Raw genomic sequence first — 18,712 nt, forward strand, 5'->3', positions numbered from 1 at the left:
TCTATTTTTTTTATCTGAGAAATAAGGGACGATCACATGATTTACTGACAGTTTGTTAATTTGTGATTTATGCAGTTGACCTCTCTCTATGTCTATAATATGTATATTAAGTGTAAGCATTCTTACATAATCATACATACACACAAATACAAAACACAAAATACACAAACACAGATACAGTGCCCATGTCAGACAATCTGTCTCCTCACTAAATGGGTGACACTGTAATTGTGCCCCTTAAAGTGAATGACTGTTTTTATTTTTTCTTTCCATTTTTTTTTACATTTGTTTCACACTTATTAATATCAAAAAGAAAATGCAAAAGTTAAATAGTCAGTCAATATTTAATTATTATGTGGCTTGGAAAAGTAAAATAAACAGTCAGCTCAATAACCAAGAGGGACTTACAATAAAGTAAAATATTGACTGACAGCTCTTTTGTATTTGTTTTCCACCAAAATATTTGATCTTTCTGGACAATATCCACAGGTGAACATAAACCAGGCGGGGTTTACATTTGTCACTGTAACAAAAAGTGCTAAACCAATCCAATCAAATCTGAAGGCTCTGATTTAAAGCCTGTCTGGTCATTTTAATTTGGAAACACATCACAATACAGAAGATAGAGATAGTATGTTTTATTGTGATTTTAAAGGGGAAATTTTGAAGGATTTAAAATGTGGGGAATATAAATTTGCTCAGTTTTTGGGGAAACACAGTTGAAAGCTGGAAGAAAGGAAAACAATGAGGAAACCTGTGTCAGGATAGGAATTTGAATCCATGCCTCCACTTGAAGAAAAGAAAACCCTTTGTTCAGGAAAGGGAAACTCTTGAGTCTGGCACCTTAGACCACTTGGCTGGTAACACAAAGTGACCACAGTCAGTCGGGACTACAAAAGCTACCTAGAGCCACCATGTTGCCCTGACGACCAATGTGACCGCCAAGATTTCACCACATCTTGAAACTGTGGTTACAGTTTTCACGGCTTGGGTTAAAATGAATACTTCATTAAAGCTGGGGCACCTTCATCATCATGGTTACATGAATAAACATTTGGTTAAAGATAAGGAAGAATCGTCATGGTTAAAAGAGACCAACAGCGTCTGATGGCGGGAAACAGGAATCAAACAGCAGCGTCCCAGGTCTCAGTCTGACATTTTACTCACCCGTTCATCCTTCCATCCGCAGGAATGTGGGCTATTTTTGTTTGAGCTGAGGAGAGGTATTCAAACACCTTATTATTACAGTGCCCACAGGTGTGTGTGTGTGTGTGTGTGTGTGTGTGAGTGATAGAGATGTCAGATGTGAATGATTTATGAGTATGTAAATGAGATTGTTGAACTGTTGAAGGACAGTGAAGAGCAAAACTGTATAGATGCACACACACACACACACACACACACACACACGTAATATTCTGCTCTGTCAAAGCTGCCAATCTAAAACCCCACTTCACTCTCCATTTCAAATGTGCAATAAACATTAGCTGTGTTTCTCCACCAATGAAAATTCTCATCATCTAAATGAACTGTTTACATTTCAGAGCCCAGGCAGACTGAAGCTGCATTTAAATGGAGTCATTTATAGCAAACAGTGGAGATATGATCAGAACTATAGCTACAGGGACTTTACTGTGTGCAGTTTGCATGTTCTCCCTGCTTTCCTCTCACTGTCTAAAGACAGGTTAGTTGGTGACTGTCCTTAGATGTTTGAGTGTGAGTGTTTGTCCCTATATGTCGGCCCTGTGATAGACTGGTACACCAATACAGATATATTTGAAATATTTAACATGTCAATGAGATTCTCTGGAGACAGATGAAGAGAAATAGGTTCCTCTGCTGCGGCTTTAAAGTCCAAACAGTATGTAAAAAGCCTTTATTATTGTGGCGACATGATTAAAAAACCAGCATGAAAAGCTGTATCGACCAAACATTGACTGTTGTCAGGGTCAAAAAGTCACTCACACAGTCAAGTGAACGCTACAAGGACATGGTTCAGTCACACATGAGACTTTGTGCAGCAACATTCAGCTCTTTCATCACACCTGTAAACATTCACTGTTGAATAAAGATGACAGTAGAGGAAATATAGAACACTATTACTACTACTCTACAACCACAGAGTCTTCACTTCTTTTGTGGTGTCAGGAGTCTTTGTTGCATGTCACACCCAGGACCAGCCCAAGCCTGTATGGGGGCCCTGATCATCCACATCAACCTCCTCCTTTGTCCCTCTTTATACTGTGCCACCTAACTTCCTCCTTTGCTCCCATCATAATTGCTTCGGCTGCTAGAAGTCGCCAAACAATAAAATGTAACTATGAACTATGGGTCTCAATAAGCTGCTTGCCACAGAAGAGCCATGGGCTCGTTTTTTTACAGGAAGACAGTCAGATAGTCTAGATAGATAGATTATTCCTGCTGCATGTTGCCTCTGACGCTTTGATTTGTAATCTCTGTCACGAGCCAGGACTTATTTTTTTCTGTTCCTGTTGTGAAACGACTGCACACGTAGAAGGTAATGATTTGATCGAGGGTCATAAATGCTGCCTGCCAGCCACGGCTGACTGTAATTCCCAGGCTGCTGCACTGACCCCTCGATTAAATCACTATTTCATACTTGTGCGGTCGTCCCTCAAAGGAAACATAATTCATGAACATGTGTCATACAAGGAGCTTCGGAGAGCGGCTCGAAGGTGACCGTGAACTACTGAGAACAACTGACAATCATTCATTTGTGTTTTGAAAGGTTCGGTTTTCTCCATCCAGACTGAAAAGTGAGACAAATAGCGTTGTGAGAAGGTGATTTGGAAATGAAGACTGAGGACGAAATCAGAGAGAAGAAGATGCATTTTCATGTCAATCATGCATTAACATGGACACGGTGTAACTCTCTCCGTTGAAAGCCAGACTAATGAGTTTCTTTTAAGGGTGTTAACATCCTGTAAAGATGGAGGAAGTCTGATTTCACCGCAGATGAGAAGTGAATAACAAGAAAACTTCCATCATGACACCGCCTGCCTTATATCTAAGGCTAAATATTGCTCCCATACATCATCAGACCAGTGAACAGTCCATCGATCTAACCCTGCAATGTGTCATACAGAGAGAGAAAATGAAAAAGCCGGGTATTACATCAGGCTGTGGGATGTAAATTGAATACCATGTGAGAGCGGCACAATACAGTGAAACACAGCATTCAGGATGTTATTTAAAAACCCCATTCACTCCTTCCCGGTGTAATGAAGCTGTTTTTCTACACTACACCCACTCCCCGCACTTCATTTCTCTCCATGTAAAAACCTTTTCTCTGTAATGAAGCCTTTGAAGAGACAGGATAACAATGTTTTGTGTTTCACAGAAAGAAAGGGGAGGCAATGATCCAGCATACCCACTCCTGATGGAGAAAAACCATCAGCTATCCTTCAATTACTGAAGAGTCTTGTTTTTACTTATAACTCATATAAACATGCTTTGTTTAATTACTCATCTCTCTAAAATAGCTGTTTTATAAAGCAGATTTGAATTAGAATCAAAGTTAATATAAAGCAGAGATGTTCGATACTCTACAGTCACAAAGGTTAGTTAAACCCTCGGCAAACTAAATTCGCTGACGCACCAATTTATGTTCCTGTCTGTGAACAAGGCGCAAGATTGGAAAGTGAGTATTGATCGAAGGGGATCATACAGAACTGGGTTCATCTTCTCTGCAATTATGGAAGAAACAAATTGAGCGATTCCTCAAGTCCATTAAGGAACAAATAGAATATCTCACTTACATCAATACAGGGACTTGTTAACAACATGGCCAATGAAGTGGGAGAGATTAATTGCCCCCCACCCACTCCGCACTTTAGATGCCTTCCCCCACCACGCTATTTATTCTTAGAGCACTGCCAACTGTTGATGAGCAGACCTGCTGCTAATATTTTAATTCACATTATAACATAATGCAGTTTGGTATTGATGGGAATGACTGATGGCTGATAGAGGGTTTTAGTTTGGTCATAAACTAATGAAAACTGAAACTGAAAAACTGAAATTCTGACCTGATGATGGCGCTAAATAAACAGCAATCATCAAGGGACCATGAGTATCTGTAGAGTCACAGTGGCAGTAAAGGATAGGAAAAGTAATGTGAATGTAAATCATGACTGTTTGCACAAAGTTTTGAGCCAATCTATACAGTCTTTCTGACCTGTCTGTTAAACTGTAGTGTCCTAAATAAACATGATAACAGCTGTTTGATTACTAACTCATACAATGGCCTTGTAAGGGAATTGAACCCCTAACCCAGGCTGTGTTAGTGCCTTGTTCTAGACATTGACTTAAACTAGACATTCCAAGGAAACTACAAAACCTGGCCATGCGAACAGACTATTTGACTCTGTGTGTGTGTGTGTGTGTGTGTGTGTGTGTGTGTGTGTGTGTTGAAAATATGGCGACTGCAGAGTGCTGTGAGACAAAGAGCAGGTAGATTGATGATTGATTAGCTGTGGCTGTCCGGCTGACTGAGACTCATTGGCAGCCGTCACTTTGATGAATTACACCGCTGAGAAAAACACACTGCACTCTGATTACTGCCAGCAAGACTGGTGCATGTGTGTGTGTGTGTGTGTGTGCGTGTTTCTTTAGGCTGATGCCCTGTATATAGCCCTTGTTAGGCCATGCATGTACAATGCATGTGTGTGTGTGCATGTTGCTGCTGATATGCTTCCCTTCATGACTGTGATTTGCTCTGCAGGGTCTGTTTTTAGTGGATGTTGCCAGTGTTGTTTCCATGCTAATCCTCCGCCCGTGCGTCCACGTCCACACACCCAAAATCCTGGTTTAGTATTCTGCCGGAGGAAGCCGTACATCCCCACAAGTCTGGCCCAAGGTCCTACGCCGCTCGTAAACAAAGGCCGATTTGTTCATATTTAACAAGATGGATGACAGGTATGTACGTATTTGTTGTCCCCCTGCTCCAACTGTCATGGGATGCACTGAATAATTTATGCTGATAAAAGGGCATGCTGTGTCTTTTGATCTAGCAAAGACTGAGATTTGACTCAAGCATTAAAATAATGGCCGATTTATTTAATAAAAGACCTCAAGAGCTGACACAGGGTTGGACCTACGTCAGAGTTTGAGGGCTGAAATTGATGTGCATGTATTGAAGCTGCTGACTGCAGGTATTTTGAGCTGGAAGTATTTTTAAACGTGCACATTTTTAATGCAAGAAAGTGACATTCATTGTAAAAGGTGACTGTGGCTGCTGTGACTCATACCTTTTTATCCTCTTACATCAACATTTTACCCTGTTATCTCTGAACATCAACTCTTGCTTTCTTGTGTTCAGGATATCTTTTTATTTATTGTGACATGCACAACTTCTGATAAATAGTTTGTTTGTAGGTCTTCACATTAACTGCTAATTAATCCTCAAACTGTCGTGTCCTTGATTTGACTCAGTGCTTCTCAGGATGTGGCCATATCATCTGTCTACCAGCTGTTTGCTAGCAAGCATCTAAAAGAGGTACTGGTGAGCCATCTGCTTTTTTGACCAAATACCTGCAAAACTGACAACAATCTCAGTGGCCTCATCTGTGCCTTGAATCTTGGCAAGCCAAGACATGCTAAAAGAGTTGTTAGTAATAGAAATCCCACTGAGAATCAACACTTTGGGAAGTGATTTTTCTTCCTTCAGTTGTTTAAATTTAAGGATCTCTGGGTGCTTGAAGAAATAAAAGTTTTCTCGTATTTAATGAGATTAAATTAAATTATCCTTTATTGTGTGACCCCATGTATGGATTTAAAGGACTGCCTTAAAACAAAAAAAGTTATTTGCATTATTTAGTCCATAAATGATCTATATGGGACTATGATATCTCCAAATATACATTTACATTATAATTTAGCTAGTGTTATTTTTTAATTCAGATTATACCAGTTTCCTGTAAAACCTCCAGACCTTTATTCAAACTTTGTATGATACTGTTGGAGCTGAAATAAGTTTATGTTTTTTCAATTTTTAAATAACAGCAGCCTACTTTATGATTAAACAAAATGTATACTGGTGATGGTTACTGGTTATTTTATCAGTTGATTGCAACAGGCCAATAGAGTGGTCCTCTTAAATTCTCATATTTATTTGAAATGAAATGCAACAGTTTTATACTTGAATCTGTGAACTAACTGAAAACAGATTTTTCTTGTGTCATCAGTCAGCAGAATAGAAATCAGTGTTTCTGAATGACAGCTGTGTTGATGCTCAGTGACACCAAGAGACAAAAGAGCTTCAGACGATTAATCAGAGTTCCACCTCATGTATTCTTGCATTAGAAGAATACGTCCTGACTGGATGTTTCAGAGCAGAAAACTGTGTTTAATTCAAAAACACACTGATACACCTCAGGTAGCCTGAGGCAAGGACACACAGTATCCACAGAGCTGTAGTCAGAGAGCAGCCTCCTGTTTATGATTCATAGAAACTGATCATTCAAGGATATCTGCTCACATATCTCCCATTAAACTCCTGACAGAGATTCAGCACTGGATTCAAATTCATGGGCAGCAGTTGGTTACTTCATAAGGAAAATGAATTTTTAATGAACATTTGTTTGTTATGAATTATGATTATCTTTTCTTTGTGTGGAATTTGCATCACTTAGAGGTGCTGTGGGAGGAAAGGTTAAAGAGTCAAACTAAACTGACTGAGTCTTTCTGCATTCAACAGATGGTACAATCTGATGGGAATTATTTAAACTGATAAAATATACACTAACACTGATTTTACTTCTTTTTACTTTACTTTTTTTTTCTGCACATCATCCACCAACATGAACAACCATGAAGTTACTATACCAATAGCTCATCATCCAGTTTGGTAAGTATATTTATTTTTACATTATGTAAACATTTGTTATTTACATTTAACTGTGTATCTATATTTGATGAATCAACATTAGGTTTTACTCCAGTAAGTCTAGACAATAACAATAATCTTTAAATCTGATATTTCTGCACTCCTGCTCTGATTATCAGCCAGTTAATTATGGTATGTAAAGATAAATATGACAACACTGCCTCCATGTGTTCCTAATGAATAACTACACTTTTAGACAGCATCAGATTCAATATGTACTACATGACAAGCTCCTGGTTTCACTTTCTCTCTCCTTTTTGATGTGTAGTCGTTAGGTAAGTATTCTGACGGAGGTGAAAGGAGCAGGTGCTCTGCACTGATTTGGACTGAACAACACAGTCAGCAGTTGCAGCTGCAGCAGTGAATTTGACTCATAGCTCATAGATGTTATTAGGGTTCGTTTCAAACTCACAAATCTGAACATAGAGACCTATTTATATATTCAGTTTTACTTGCACCTCCAGAGGATGCCATAATTGATTACGAATAAAATTCATAAATCCAATTACAAATCAGGAAAAAAAGACACTCCAAATTAATTCCAGATCTTGACGGAGAATCATCGCGTTACTAAAGTTTCTTCACTATCAAAGTAATTCAGTGATTGTTGTTTGTACATCCATGGGTATATTACAAACAAGAACTGCCAATAGCTAATTCGGCATACTTCAAATGATGCTAATTTGTAAAGATGTAAATGAAAAAACAAGGCTAAAAAAAATGGTGCCCACAACCAAAGCACTTATCCCATCATAGACATCATACTGAGACATTCTGGGCGGGGGGGGTCATCTATATAATACAGTGCATTGTTATATAGTAAATTCATCCACCCAACAGCATGTTAAATGGGTAAAATTCTAATTATCAATTTTGATTAAAATACTGCTTATGTGTGAATACATCAGCATCAATAATCCAATAATATAATGAAAAAGTTAAAGAAAATGCTGTTAATTTGAAATTTAGCTGTCAGATAAATGTAATGCAGTAAAAATATCTCTCTCTGAAATATAGTGGAAACGCTCAACTGAAGTTCAAGTACCTCTAAACTTGTACTTCACTACAGTACTTAGTTACAATCCAGAACCAGCAGCGGGCAATGCAGTGTAATGTATGTGTGATAAAATAAACAACAGGCTGGTGATAAGACAAGTTAAACTTTATTCAGTTCACAGAAAACTCTGAACAAGAAATTATAAATTTCAGTAGATTCATCTTATTATTTAAAGAGCTCATAGAAAAGTGTCTGTTTAAATAAACCTCTAAGCATCTTAAATAAACAAATAAATATTTAGCATGTTATGGAACACTTTATTTTACGGGGCAATAATTTCCTACTAATTTTCTAATAACTTTGTTGGAACTTTCCTGGTGAGAATATATGAAAAACAGAGACAGTATTCTATTAATTTCTTGCTAGTTTAAAAGTCAGTGCACAGCAAAGTGAGATAACAGATTAAAGTATGTGACAAATTACATTTCTGATAATAAAGTTAATTAAAAGTTAGAAAAATGTTTTTCTTTCATGGAAACGACAAATTTTACTATAATTACTGACGTTTCATGTTTCTTTCCAGGAAATTTTCAATTAAATGATTAGGAAATTACAGACCCATAAGATAAAAACGTAAAGCTTTGTTTCATGGGTCAATAATTTTGAATAACTTGCTATTTACAAAAAGCTCCCTGAAAAGAACAATGTAATTTGGTTCTAACTATAGGGAAAATAGACAGTGTTTAATTGGTATATTTATGAATAATCAATACAAAATAACGGCTACAGTAAACTAGAAAATCTTTTTAGGTCTCAGCTTTTCTGAAAATGTTCTACTTTTTTCTCCCTTCTTTAGAGAATAAAATTGGCATTAATCGCTGGATATTTTTCCTATTATTCCTATGAAATTACAGAATTCTTTCCAGGAAATTATCAACCCGTAAAATGAAATGTTACCAAATACAGCGTTACTGATGTTGAAGGAACAATCCGGCGTATTAGGGGGAAGTCTTTTTCACCTAAATTCAGAGAAGATGGTGTGAATCCAACCTCCACAGACTGTTGAAAGGTGGCTGACACAGTTACCGGTTTCCCTCTGCTTCCAGTCTTTGTGGGTAAGATGGAGAGCAGAATGATTTTGGAGCGTTCCTTTAAAGTGAGAGCGGGTTCAGCTGAGGCGGGAGAGGACAGGAGGTGAAAGTGACAACAAAGAGATCGGAGATCGTGTCTGTTTCGCAATGAAAAATCATGTTGATGTTTTAGTGCCATTTAAAAGACGAGTTTAGTGATGTTCTAAATTTTTCTTATGGTCAACAAATCCTATAAAAAGACTAAAACCAACAGTGAATGTATCCTGCTGGATGAAATACTCAGAGGAGCAAATTTAGCTGAAAGTCAACCACACTAAGCTGACAATTCTCAATTGTTACAATGGAACACGGTGATGTCTTCAAACATCTGACCAACAGTCCACCACAGAAACATTCAGTTTGCAGTGAAACTTGACAAAGAAAAGCAACAAATCCTCAAGTTTGAGAGGCTGCCAACAGAACGTGTTTAGCATTTTTGGTTATAAAATGTCAAAGAAATCAATGACCGTTGCTGCTTAATCTCAGATTAAAGAACTTGCTGATTTTCTGTTTTATATCACTGTAAACACTGTAAAATTGTTTCTTTGTGTTTTGAACTGTTATCCAGAGACATATAAAACAACAAAAACAACACATATAAATACATCAGCTTGGGCTCTGGGAAGTTAGAAAGACTGACCATTAATGAACTAAATGATTAATCAATTTAGTGAGACAAGAGTATTACTATTTATCAAGAACTAAAGGGGCCGGGTGCTTTACATGTTCTGTAGGAACCAACGGGCTTGGGGCTCAGAGATGGACTTACATGTTGGTTTTGGTCTTTACATGTCATCTGCTGACAACAAGAAAAACACAGAAAAACACCAGACATATCCTTTAAAGAGCGTCCCAAAAAGAGAGAGGATAAAGTGATGAGGAGAACCAGAAAGTGTGGACATGTGCCTATGGACAGAAGCTGAGAAGTGAAACTGAACTTTTGTAAGTAATTCTGTGGTTATTGTGAAGTGAGTAGGGCTGAACTGGAGTCTCAACCAGAGAGTAACCTGTGACAGCTGTTGAATATGACTGGGGTTGACACGTTTGAACCCTCGTCATATGTATCTGTTGCTTGAAGTGAGTATGACGTAGCTTTTTTCCACTACAGGAACTTAACGACCTGTACCCGGAACTTAAAAGAACACCGTGAAGTTGAGTTTCCAGCTTCAGCCTTATTTTCCCACTGTGTTTGCCAAATAACGACCTGACTTTGTGCACAGTGAGGCAGTCGGTGATCAAAAATACTGCACCAATGTTGATTTTCTTTCATGTTTACATTGTTAAATGAATAGAGGAACCCCACCCACAGTAAGATGTCGACAGAACAATCTGGGATACCACACAGTAACTTCTGAGAAAATAAAATATCTGGGACAAAAAGTAATAATTTACCACAGCCCAAGCAGATGCATTCAGATGTCCTGTTATAGCAGATAAATTTCATCATATATGCTGTTTACAATCATATATGATGAGGAAAAGCATAAGCTAGAGCCAGAGAATGACCAAAATAACTTTTTCAACACTGAATCACTACTTAATGGAGCTCACCACTGGGCACATCACAAGACTTTGAAAATACCTAACTCACCCAAAAAGTAGAACCCGTGACAATGGCTACACTTTAACTTTTGTGAGGTTACGTGCCTGTAGTGGAAAAGGCCTAAATGAGAAGACAGAGTTGGCATCTCAGCTGAGGTAGGTGAGAACAGAGCGAGGGTGAGGACAGACTGGGTGTCTCAGCTGAGGTAGGTAAGGACGACAGACTGGATGGGCAGCCTGCACACCGGACACAGCTTGTTTCTCTTCTTCAGCTTCCTGGCACAGACGTAGCAGGACATTAGATGCCCGGTCCGTCCGTGGACGATGCAGCCGTTCTTCGGCCGGGACTGACAGATGAGACAGGGGTCCAGGCACGAATCCGGCAGCCGCCACTCCGCTGACACGCTGCGCTCCAAGTCGGGGACCGCGGGGGCGTTAAGTGGAGGTGGAGGAATGGGAGGTGGAGGTGAAGCGGTCGGGGAAAATGGGAGAAGCTCTTGGGAGTCGAGGGAGGAGTAGGAGGAGGAGGGCTGGGAAGAAGAGAGATCCTGGGAGTTGGGAGCAGAGGAGGCGGAGTCAGGAGCAGAGTGGGTGGAGTCAGACAGACACTGTGACAAGGGAAGGGGAGTTTTTGCTCTTTTCCCATCGGGAACATCAACTCCTTCATTCTCCTCGACATCAGAACCTTAAGGAGACACATCAATTTCCAGTGAGTGCAGAATGACCATGTTTGTTTTGAGACTGTACTACCCTGTCAAAATTAATGCACTACCCAGTGAGTATACTGTGTAAATAAATTAACACTGATTAGATGCTTATATTGATTACTGAGGCCCTTATTGAGGCCCAAAAACAATTACATCAAGGTCACTGTCAAAGCTGTTAGCAGGCTTCTCATTTTTAGATTTTATAGATGCACCTTATATTTGCCATGCACTGTAAGAAGGAGTCTGTGCACTGAGCCAGAAATGGTTTGTTAAAGAGGAAAAGCCTACATTAAAAAAGTTGGCAAGGAATGTTTCACTTAAACATTCAAGACATAGACAGAGTGATGAGTCCGTCAGTCAATAAACTATCTTGCGTTAGCATACATCTGTACAAGACCAACAGCTAAAGCAAGCACCGAGTTGTTAAAACTTGGAGTCCTGAAGTTGTATCTAACCACATCACATTGTTGTTTTAATCTGAATCAGTATCTCTGGACATTCAGAGATGAGTCAGATAATTATAACATTAACTAATGATAGCTAAGGAGCTAAAGGGGAAGCTAGGCTTCAAGTAGTTTGTATTACCATAGATGGCATTTGTCACTAAATATAATTCCACACATGAATGTGATAGTTAGAATAATAACCTGGCCTCCTTTCAAGAACACTGAGCTAAAAAGTACCTGGAGCTTCTTTGGCTGCTGATTGGATGGTTGGCTTTGTGGGCAGAGGTTTAGGACCGGAGGGGTTGGAGTTAGATATGTTGTTTGACACCTCAGGCAGCCAGTCCTGGCGCAGAGTCCAGCAGCGAAGACAGTTCCTGGGGAGCGGGGGGTTCAACTCGTCACACCTCACACACCGCCAGTAGTCCTGAGAGAGGAAACACGTACAACATTAGTTTGAAATAACAAGTGTGTGTTTGTTTTATATGTATGTGTGTGTGTTTGTGTGTGTGTGTAGACTCACAGCTTCAGTGATCTCTGTGTCTTCATCAAAGGAGTCATCATCCTCAGCCTCGAAGATTGTAACCTCATACACCTGAACAAAAACCGACAGAAAGGCAAAAAAAAAAAAAAAAGAGGAGCTGACTTTTGGTACAAATATACAGGAGTCATATTACTGTGACAGGCTTTGCTTATATTCAAGCACCATATATTTAATATTGAGAATTTCAGTCTTATCTCAATAAGATGTTTTTCAAGTTTTTCATGTTTTCCAGCCAATAATATATATATATAATCCTTAATACATTCAGAGGTTGAGTGGTTGTTATATTTACCTGGTCATCGGCAGACACAGAGGCATCATCTTCATTGTAATCATCAGAATCAATGGACTCAACCTCAAATTCGACACTGAAGTTGTCACTGTCTGAGTCTGATGCTGGGACCGTGACCTCTGACCTCCCAGACTAAACACAAACACACACAAACAGTGTTATGATCAAATACAACAACTTTAGATTAATAGAACAAAGTCTTTGTGTGTGTGTAATACTCACTGTGCTGTGTGAGTCCGACGATTGGCTGCTGTGTCTGTCCCGCCCACTTCCCAATCCGCCAATCACACACCAGGACAGGCTGTCATCAAACGTCAGGGAGTAGCTGTCAGACCTCCTCCTCTTCTTACCCTCTTCTTCCTCTTCCTCGTCCGACTCTTCCTCATCTTCATCATCCTCTACACTGTGGGAGGGTCCTGAGGAGACCAGGTAGTTCGGGTTTAAGTCACAGTATCACAGGTTTGTTGATGAGCACCAATGAGGTGGTGGCGCCTCGGAAGACACGAATACCTGGTTCGTTGCTCCTGCAGCTCCTCCTCCTCCGCCTCCTCCTTCGCCGCCTCCTCCTGTCTGGTGATGACGAGCGACTTTCTGAATCTGCCTCCTAAGAACACAAACACACACACACACTTTGACTCAAATTTCATCTTCCATTTTATGGTGATTTTAAAAAATACTGTTTATAACTTACACATTCACACTCTTGTTGAACAGTCACCTAGATACATTTCAAGTTTACAAGTTTCAGTCATTTCCCAAAATAAATATCTTTGAACTATGATTCCTGCAGTTTTTTGCCAGCCCTCTCACAGGACATTTAACCAAAAATCTGACTCAAAGTGAACCTAAAAATGGTGTGTGTATGATGTAATGCTCCTAACATTCGGTGTCTTACCTCTGTCCCTCTCTCTGGCTGATTGTTGCTGTGTGGTTCATTCGAGTTTGGTGGCGATTCTAAAGAGGACAAAAAAGAAGTTAGTTTTAGTTTTGAGCAGCAGGCAGGTAGAGAAGGAGACTGAGCAACTGATTGACATTAGAGAGAGACGAGGGGAAGCACAACAAAACCTACCTTGGCTCTTCACAGCCACCAGGTTCTTGGTGATCATTGCAAACAGAACTCTGAAACAGAAACATGTTTTAGTGACCTCAGTAGCTGATGTTCAGAGCTGAACCAAACACACAGAGTTTTTCCTCTCTCTCACCGTGGCTCTTTAACAGAAAAGCTGTCGACTCCCAGTACCCGCCCCAGTGCGTCCTGGGAACAGTGGACGATGTGCTGCTGCTTCTGGTCGTACAGCTGCTTCTGGATGATGTATTGACCCAGGTAGAACATCACCTGCAGGAAGACCGTCAGAGAATGAATGAAGCCTTAAAATGTACAGGAAACATGATTTAAAGTTGTAAAGATTTTCCACTTCTATATGGCAGTGGTTCTTGAATTAGAGGTTGAGACCTGCCGGAGAGTTGAGAAGTGGTCACGAGATGATTGCTAAAGTAAGTTTAATACTAAATTAAAGCACACATAAATTATGTTTTGTGCATATAATACTTGCATCACCTGTAGTCTGCCTGATAAAAGCACAGACTCCTGAAACTAAGTTTGCAACAGTAAAAACGACTCGAGTTCCCAAGGATGCCACCATCTGCTGAACTGGGCACATTAGTGGATTTAACATTTTAAGAAGTTACCTCATAAAATTTGTAATAAGTCAGAGTAAATACAGAGTATGCAGTTGAATGACAGCTTTAGTTTCACTGTGACTTCTAATCAGTGTAACAACATACACACAGACATGCTGTACCTCCTTCATGGTGAAAACATCTTTAGTGGCTCCTGCATGTTGCAGCAAAGAATGGAACTCTACCTTTGGTCTGACCTGAACACCAACACACACAAAATGTTAAGTCACACGGTAAACAGTCACAGTCAGTGAACAGTAAACAGCCAGCAGAGAAGTCAGTCGCTCTCACCAGTTTGTTGTCGTCACTGGTGTCGGTGCTGAGCTCCCCATCAGCTGACATGGTGAGGCTAATTGATCCTGTACACAAACACACAGACAAGTCATTAAAGATTACATGGATCATTATAAGAGATCAATACAGTAATGAAATCCTACATTACAGCGGGGCTGGGCTCTACAGCATTTTATCAAATCCGAATCCAACATCACATCTCTTCACCAAAACTGAATCCCTCATCAAATCTCCTGAGTTTAACTTTTATCACTTGTGAATAAAGTTAGATTCAGTTTAGATCTGTGATCAGCTGTACAGTTATCAGTGATAGCTACGACATTAGTTAACATTAACACTAATTAAAGTAGCCCAATTCATTCTCCTAACCTGTAGTTAAAACCTGAAAATGAGCTGGAAAAACACTGAAAAAACATTTAAGGTACAAATACAGATCATTAATTAGCTGCAGGTGATATAATCTACCACCAGTCATGTTGGTCATTTTAACCTGAGAATGCAACAGTGCCTTGTATTAGGAGTCACAGAGGTAACCATCACTTTGCCTAAAAGATAACTAATCAGTGATGCCTGGAAAACCTAAAACACTTAATTTAAGACACTTTGTGTGGTAATGAAAGAAAATCCTTCAAATCATCTGGATGTAAAAGTATTCTGTCCATTGAACAATGATCAGTGATCAAAACAAAGAAGGCAGCTACCTAGATAGCTCACAACTTCCACATATTTTGAAAATATCATCATAGCAACATAGAAAACCGAGACTATAAACAAAGTCTGGGTTTTTTAAACATCATCAGTTAATTATCTTGTAAGCCTTGGTTATACTCGCTTGCGGACACGTACATAGACAGCTGCAGACACCATGGACGTATAGCCGTTTTTATTTATACTCAATTTGGAATCTACTAGGAGGGCACGTTCCACATGTGCACAGTAGATTGTCGTCTACATATTCACTGCATGCACACTACAAATAAAACCAAAATAGCAACATCTGCTGTAGTTAGCGCAGAGACATTTTACAAAAGCACAGAGAGAGAGAAAGTGGTGTGTGTGGCTGCTCAATTACAACAGGAGAGAAAGTTGGTGGGTGAATCCTACACAGACATACAGAGAGACTCGCCTTCCCCCTCCGATCACGAAATTTATGTCAAGCAGACCCTGGCAAATCCTCACGGATGAAGAAAGTATAAACACGCTTTACAGATATCAGTGGTTACCTCTTTGACTCGTTTTTATGCCAAGACATGAGGGCACAAAGTAGGGCCCTCTCATTCAATCCAGCAGAAGAGCAACACTAACTTGTACACCTGTGCTTCACCTGTCAGTTTACTCTCTTGTACCTCTGACTGTAACTCTACATGTGGTAATATATTTTCCACAGCAGTCTGTACACAGATATACAACCTGTTGATTACTTGCCTTAATTCATAAAACTGTAAAACAGCATCAGAACTTTGTATTGAGACATGTCCCCTATAATGTCCTATATAATCTGTGTTATTATGAGTATAGAGTTAATGGAGGAGTTGGTCATCCTCAGTGCACAGTGCACTAACAGAAAGTGTTGGCAGGGCTGGGCGATTTGACTAAAATTAAAATGATGATATTAGTTATAACACATTTTTTCATCAGTATACTGTATAAATATTTGCCAGATCACAACAAATATCACATATAAATGATAAAACTAGTGTTAAATGAGCTGTTTACCATTATAATGCATTATACCAAGAGGAAAAAACTCTTAACATGTCAAACAACTCATTTTGTCAGTTTTGTTTTTACTTGACATTTTCTTGGAATCCTTCATTTAAACAACATTTTCACAAATTTCACAAAGCTATAACTTTGACAGAATGAAAAATTTAATTATCACTCAGCCCTTATTAAGTTACCACATTAGTAATTACCAGGTAAACAGTTCTGTCATTTGTGAATGAATCTTACAGACATATAGTAATTTACAGTGTATTCAGTTATTACTTATAAAAATAAGAGTCTTACCAGTATATACAGAGAGAAAAATATCAGCTGCAGATCATCCTGTGCAAGTAAAAATAGATAAAGTGCAGTCAGAGTGGAGCAGAACAGAGCTGCAGCCTCTTATAGACTAGCTCAGACATGTCAGGACTAGACCAGCCTAAATGTCCTGGCCTAGCCTAACTGGGCCTATCAGGGCCTTTACAGGGCCAGTCAGGGCTGAGTCAGCAGCAGGGTTGTATGTTCACGTTCAAACTGACTGTAACAGCTGATTTAATCACAGAGCTCCTGTAGACATGCCGGGACTAGTCCAGAATGACTCATCATCAAGGTAACCACACTAACCAGACTGAACAACCACACTGACTAACCAGTGGTAACCAAGCAGGGCTAAGGAACCAACACTGGCCCGACCAGAGTGTCTCTCCACTGCAGGTCTGTCCTCAGGCTTTAAGGAGAATGTGGATTTAAAAAATTTAACCTGGCATTATTTTAACACATAAATTATTCATGTATCCAATTTGGTCCCACCCATAAACTTACTATTGAAAAAACTAATAGCAAATGGATTTAATTTTAAGAATAGTATAGTATAGTATATGATATGTCCGTCTAATATTAACTGTTGATTCAATTCGTTGCAGCCCTCAAATCATCTTATGTATAATCAGATTGTCAGAAAATAAAATTAGTTTTGCGTTTCAGTGTTTGACAGGACTGTACTAATCCTGACCTCAACACACGGGGTCACTTGACATGATAGTCTTTGGGTTTAAAACCGTAATTAATCTCAATAAAGAAGCAACGATTACTCAACAGAAGATTACATTTTGATAGTGGTTAAACTGTGATGGGCAGTTTCAATGTCAGTTGCAGCCCTAGATTAATCTTATCAACTGCTCTAAGGATCTGTACAACCTGTCCAGACATAGCCCATACTGGTCTAGTCTTGTTCGGCACCGTTTGGCCCTGCAGTGTGAACGTGTCTGGGCAGCGGTCTGTGTGACTGTACAGAAACAATGACTTGTTCACATACAGCTGACACACACACCGCATGAGTCAGCTGTTAGTTTGTTACCATTACAACACACATGCAGTGAAAATATGCCCAGACTTGTCCCGCTCTCCTCGCTGTCTGTCTGTCTGTATCACTGTCTGTCCATCCTACAAACACAGTTGACAGACACAAACTGAACTCGTGCATTGGTAGGGTGCATTATACTAATACATGCACCGACTTTACTCTGTCTGTTCAATACAATAGCTATCTTTTTCTGTTAAATTAATCAAATTTTAAGTTATAGCGGGTTACGTTAACATGCAAAATAACTGCATCAATGTCAACGAGCAAACCGAAAACATTTAATGCTAAAACGCAGCACTGGCCTGTAACTTCACAATATTCACGACACAATTATACAATTTCAGAATCACCTCAAATTAAAGTCAAAAGCAGCGGTGTTGCAACAGTTAAATGTAGCCGTTGGTTTGCTTATATGAACTTAACACTAGAGAGGAGCCCGACATTACACAATTAAGTAGAATAATAAAATATAAACTATATACCAACATCAATAACTGAGCCGTGGGTAAAACCTTTCACACTGGTAACTTTTGTGGTGGTAGCTTTTTTCGACCGTATTGTTTTAAAGGAATCCACAAGTAAGGATACCCGAGCAAACGCGGCCGCGTCTGCTACACCAGGAAACCCCGTGGCTATGCGGCCTGCTAGCATACTGCTAACCACCTGCTAACTCACTAACCGCTGCTAAGGTTACACGCACTATAACGTGTCGTAGTTAAGTTTAACCATTATTTACGCACCTTTCAGTTACTCTTGATTAAATTATGTCCCACAGCAGCATTTATCCACCAGCTTATCAGGCCGCTGAACTAGTAAGCATACTACTGTGCTACTGCCAGTCGGTTTGTTGACTGTTGTATTCCTGGAACTTGTTTTTGTGTAGCGCTCCTACTGGCCGAAAACTGACACTGCACTCAGCCAGGATAAGTATAAAGTATACGTAATGAATAATGTATTTTTTCATGCTCTGTTTTAATAACTTTAAGCGCCAAAATAAATGGAATTTACCTTCAAAATATCCAATTAGTGATAGATTATTATTTTTACAGTCAGTGCTAGAGAAAGTCTTAAGATCACACTGTAAAAATTCCTGATTATGTGTAAGT

The 18,712-nt window shown here is 39.4% G+C and overlaps 1 protein-coding gene across 7 annotated transcripts in view; it reads right to left on the minus strand.

Annotated features, from left to right (window-relative positions):
- mdm2 (MDM2 proto-oncogene) overlaps positions 1–18,505 on the minus strand; it is a 40,063-nt gene extending 21,558 nt beyond the window's left edge. For 2 of the 7 annotated variants that reach the window (XM_051077791.1, XM_051077796.1), the window contains exon 1: positions 18,347–18,500. Coding sequence is in view for 1 of the 7 variants with exons in the window: in XM_018694859.2 (XP_018550375.1) it covers positions 10,774–11,261; positions 11,967–12,153; positions 12,250–12,321; positions 12,563–12,694; positions 12,785–12,978; positions 13,073–13,166; positions 13,458–13,516; positions 13,632–13,681; positions 13,765–13,898; positions 14,365–14,439; positions 14,534–14,584 (1,536 nt within the window). In the remaining 6 variants the exon portion in view is untranslated. Of the gene's footprint in view, positions 1–8,051; positions 11,262–11,966; positions 12,154–12,249; positions 12,322–12,562; positions 12,695–12,784; positions 12,979–13,072; positions 13,167–13,457; positions 13,517–13,631; positions 13,682–13,764; positions 13,899–14,364; positions 14,440–14,533; positions 14,602–16,546; positions 16,872–18,346 lie in introns of those variants that run through there. The other 5 variants (XR_007815092.1, XM_018694859.2, XM_051077793.1 and 2 more) reach the window with 5 other exon arrangements.
- Positions 18,506–18,712: the final 207 nt, after the last annotated feature.

Source organism: Lates calcarifer, linkage group LG18 (assembly GCF_001640805.2).
Source record: "Lates calcarifer isolate ASB-BC8 linkage group LG18, TLL_Latcal_v3, whole genome shotgun sequence".
Lineage (NCBI taxonomy): Eukaryota > Metazoa > Chordata > Actinopteri > Centropomidae > Lates > Lates calcarifer.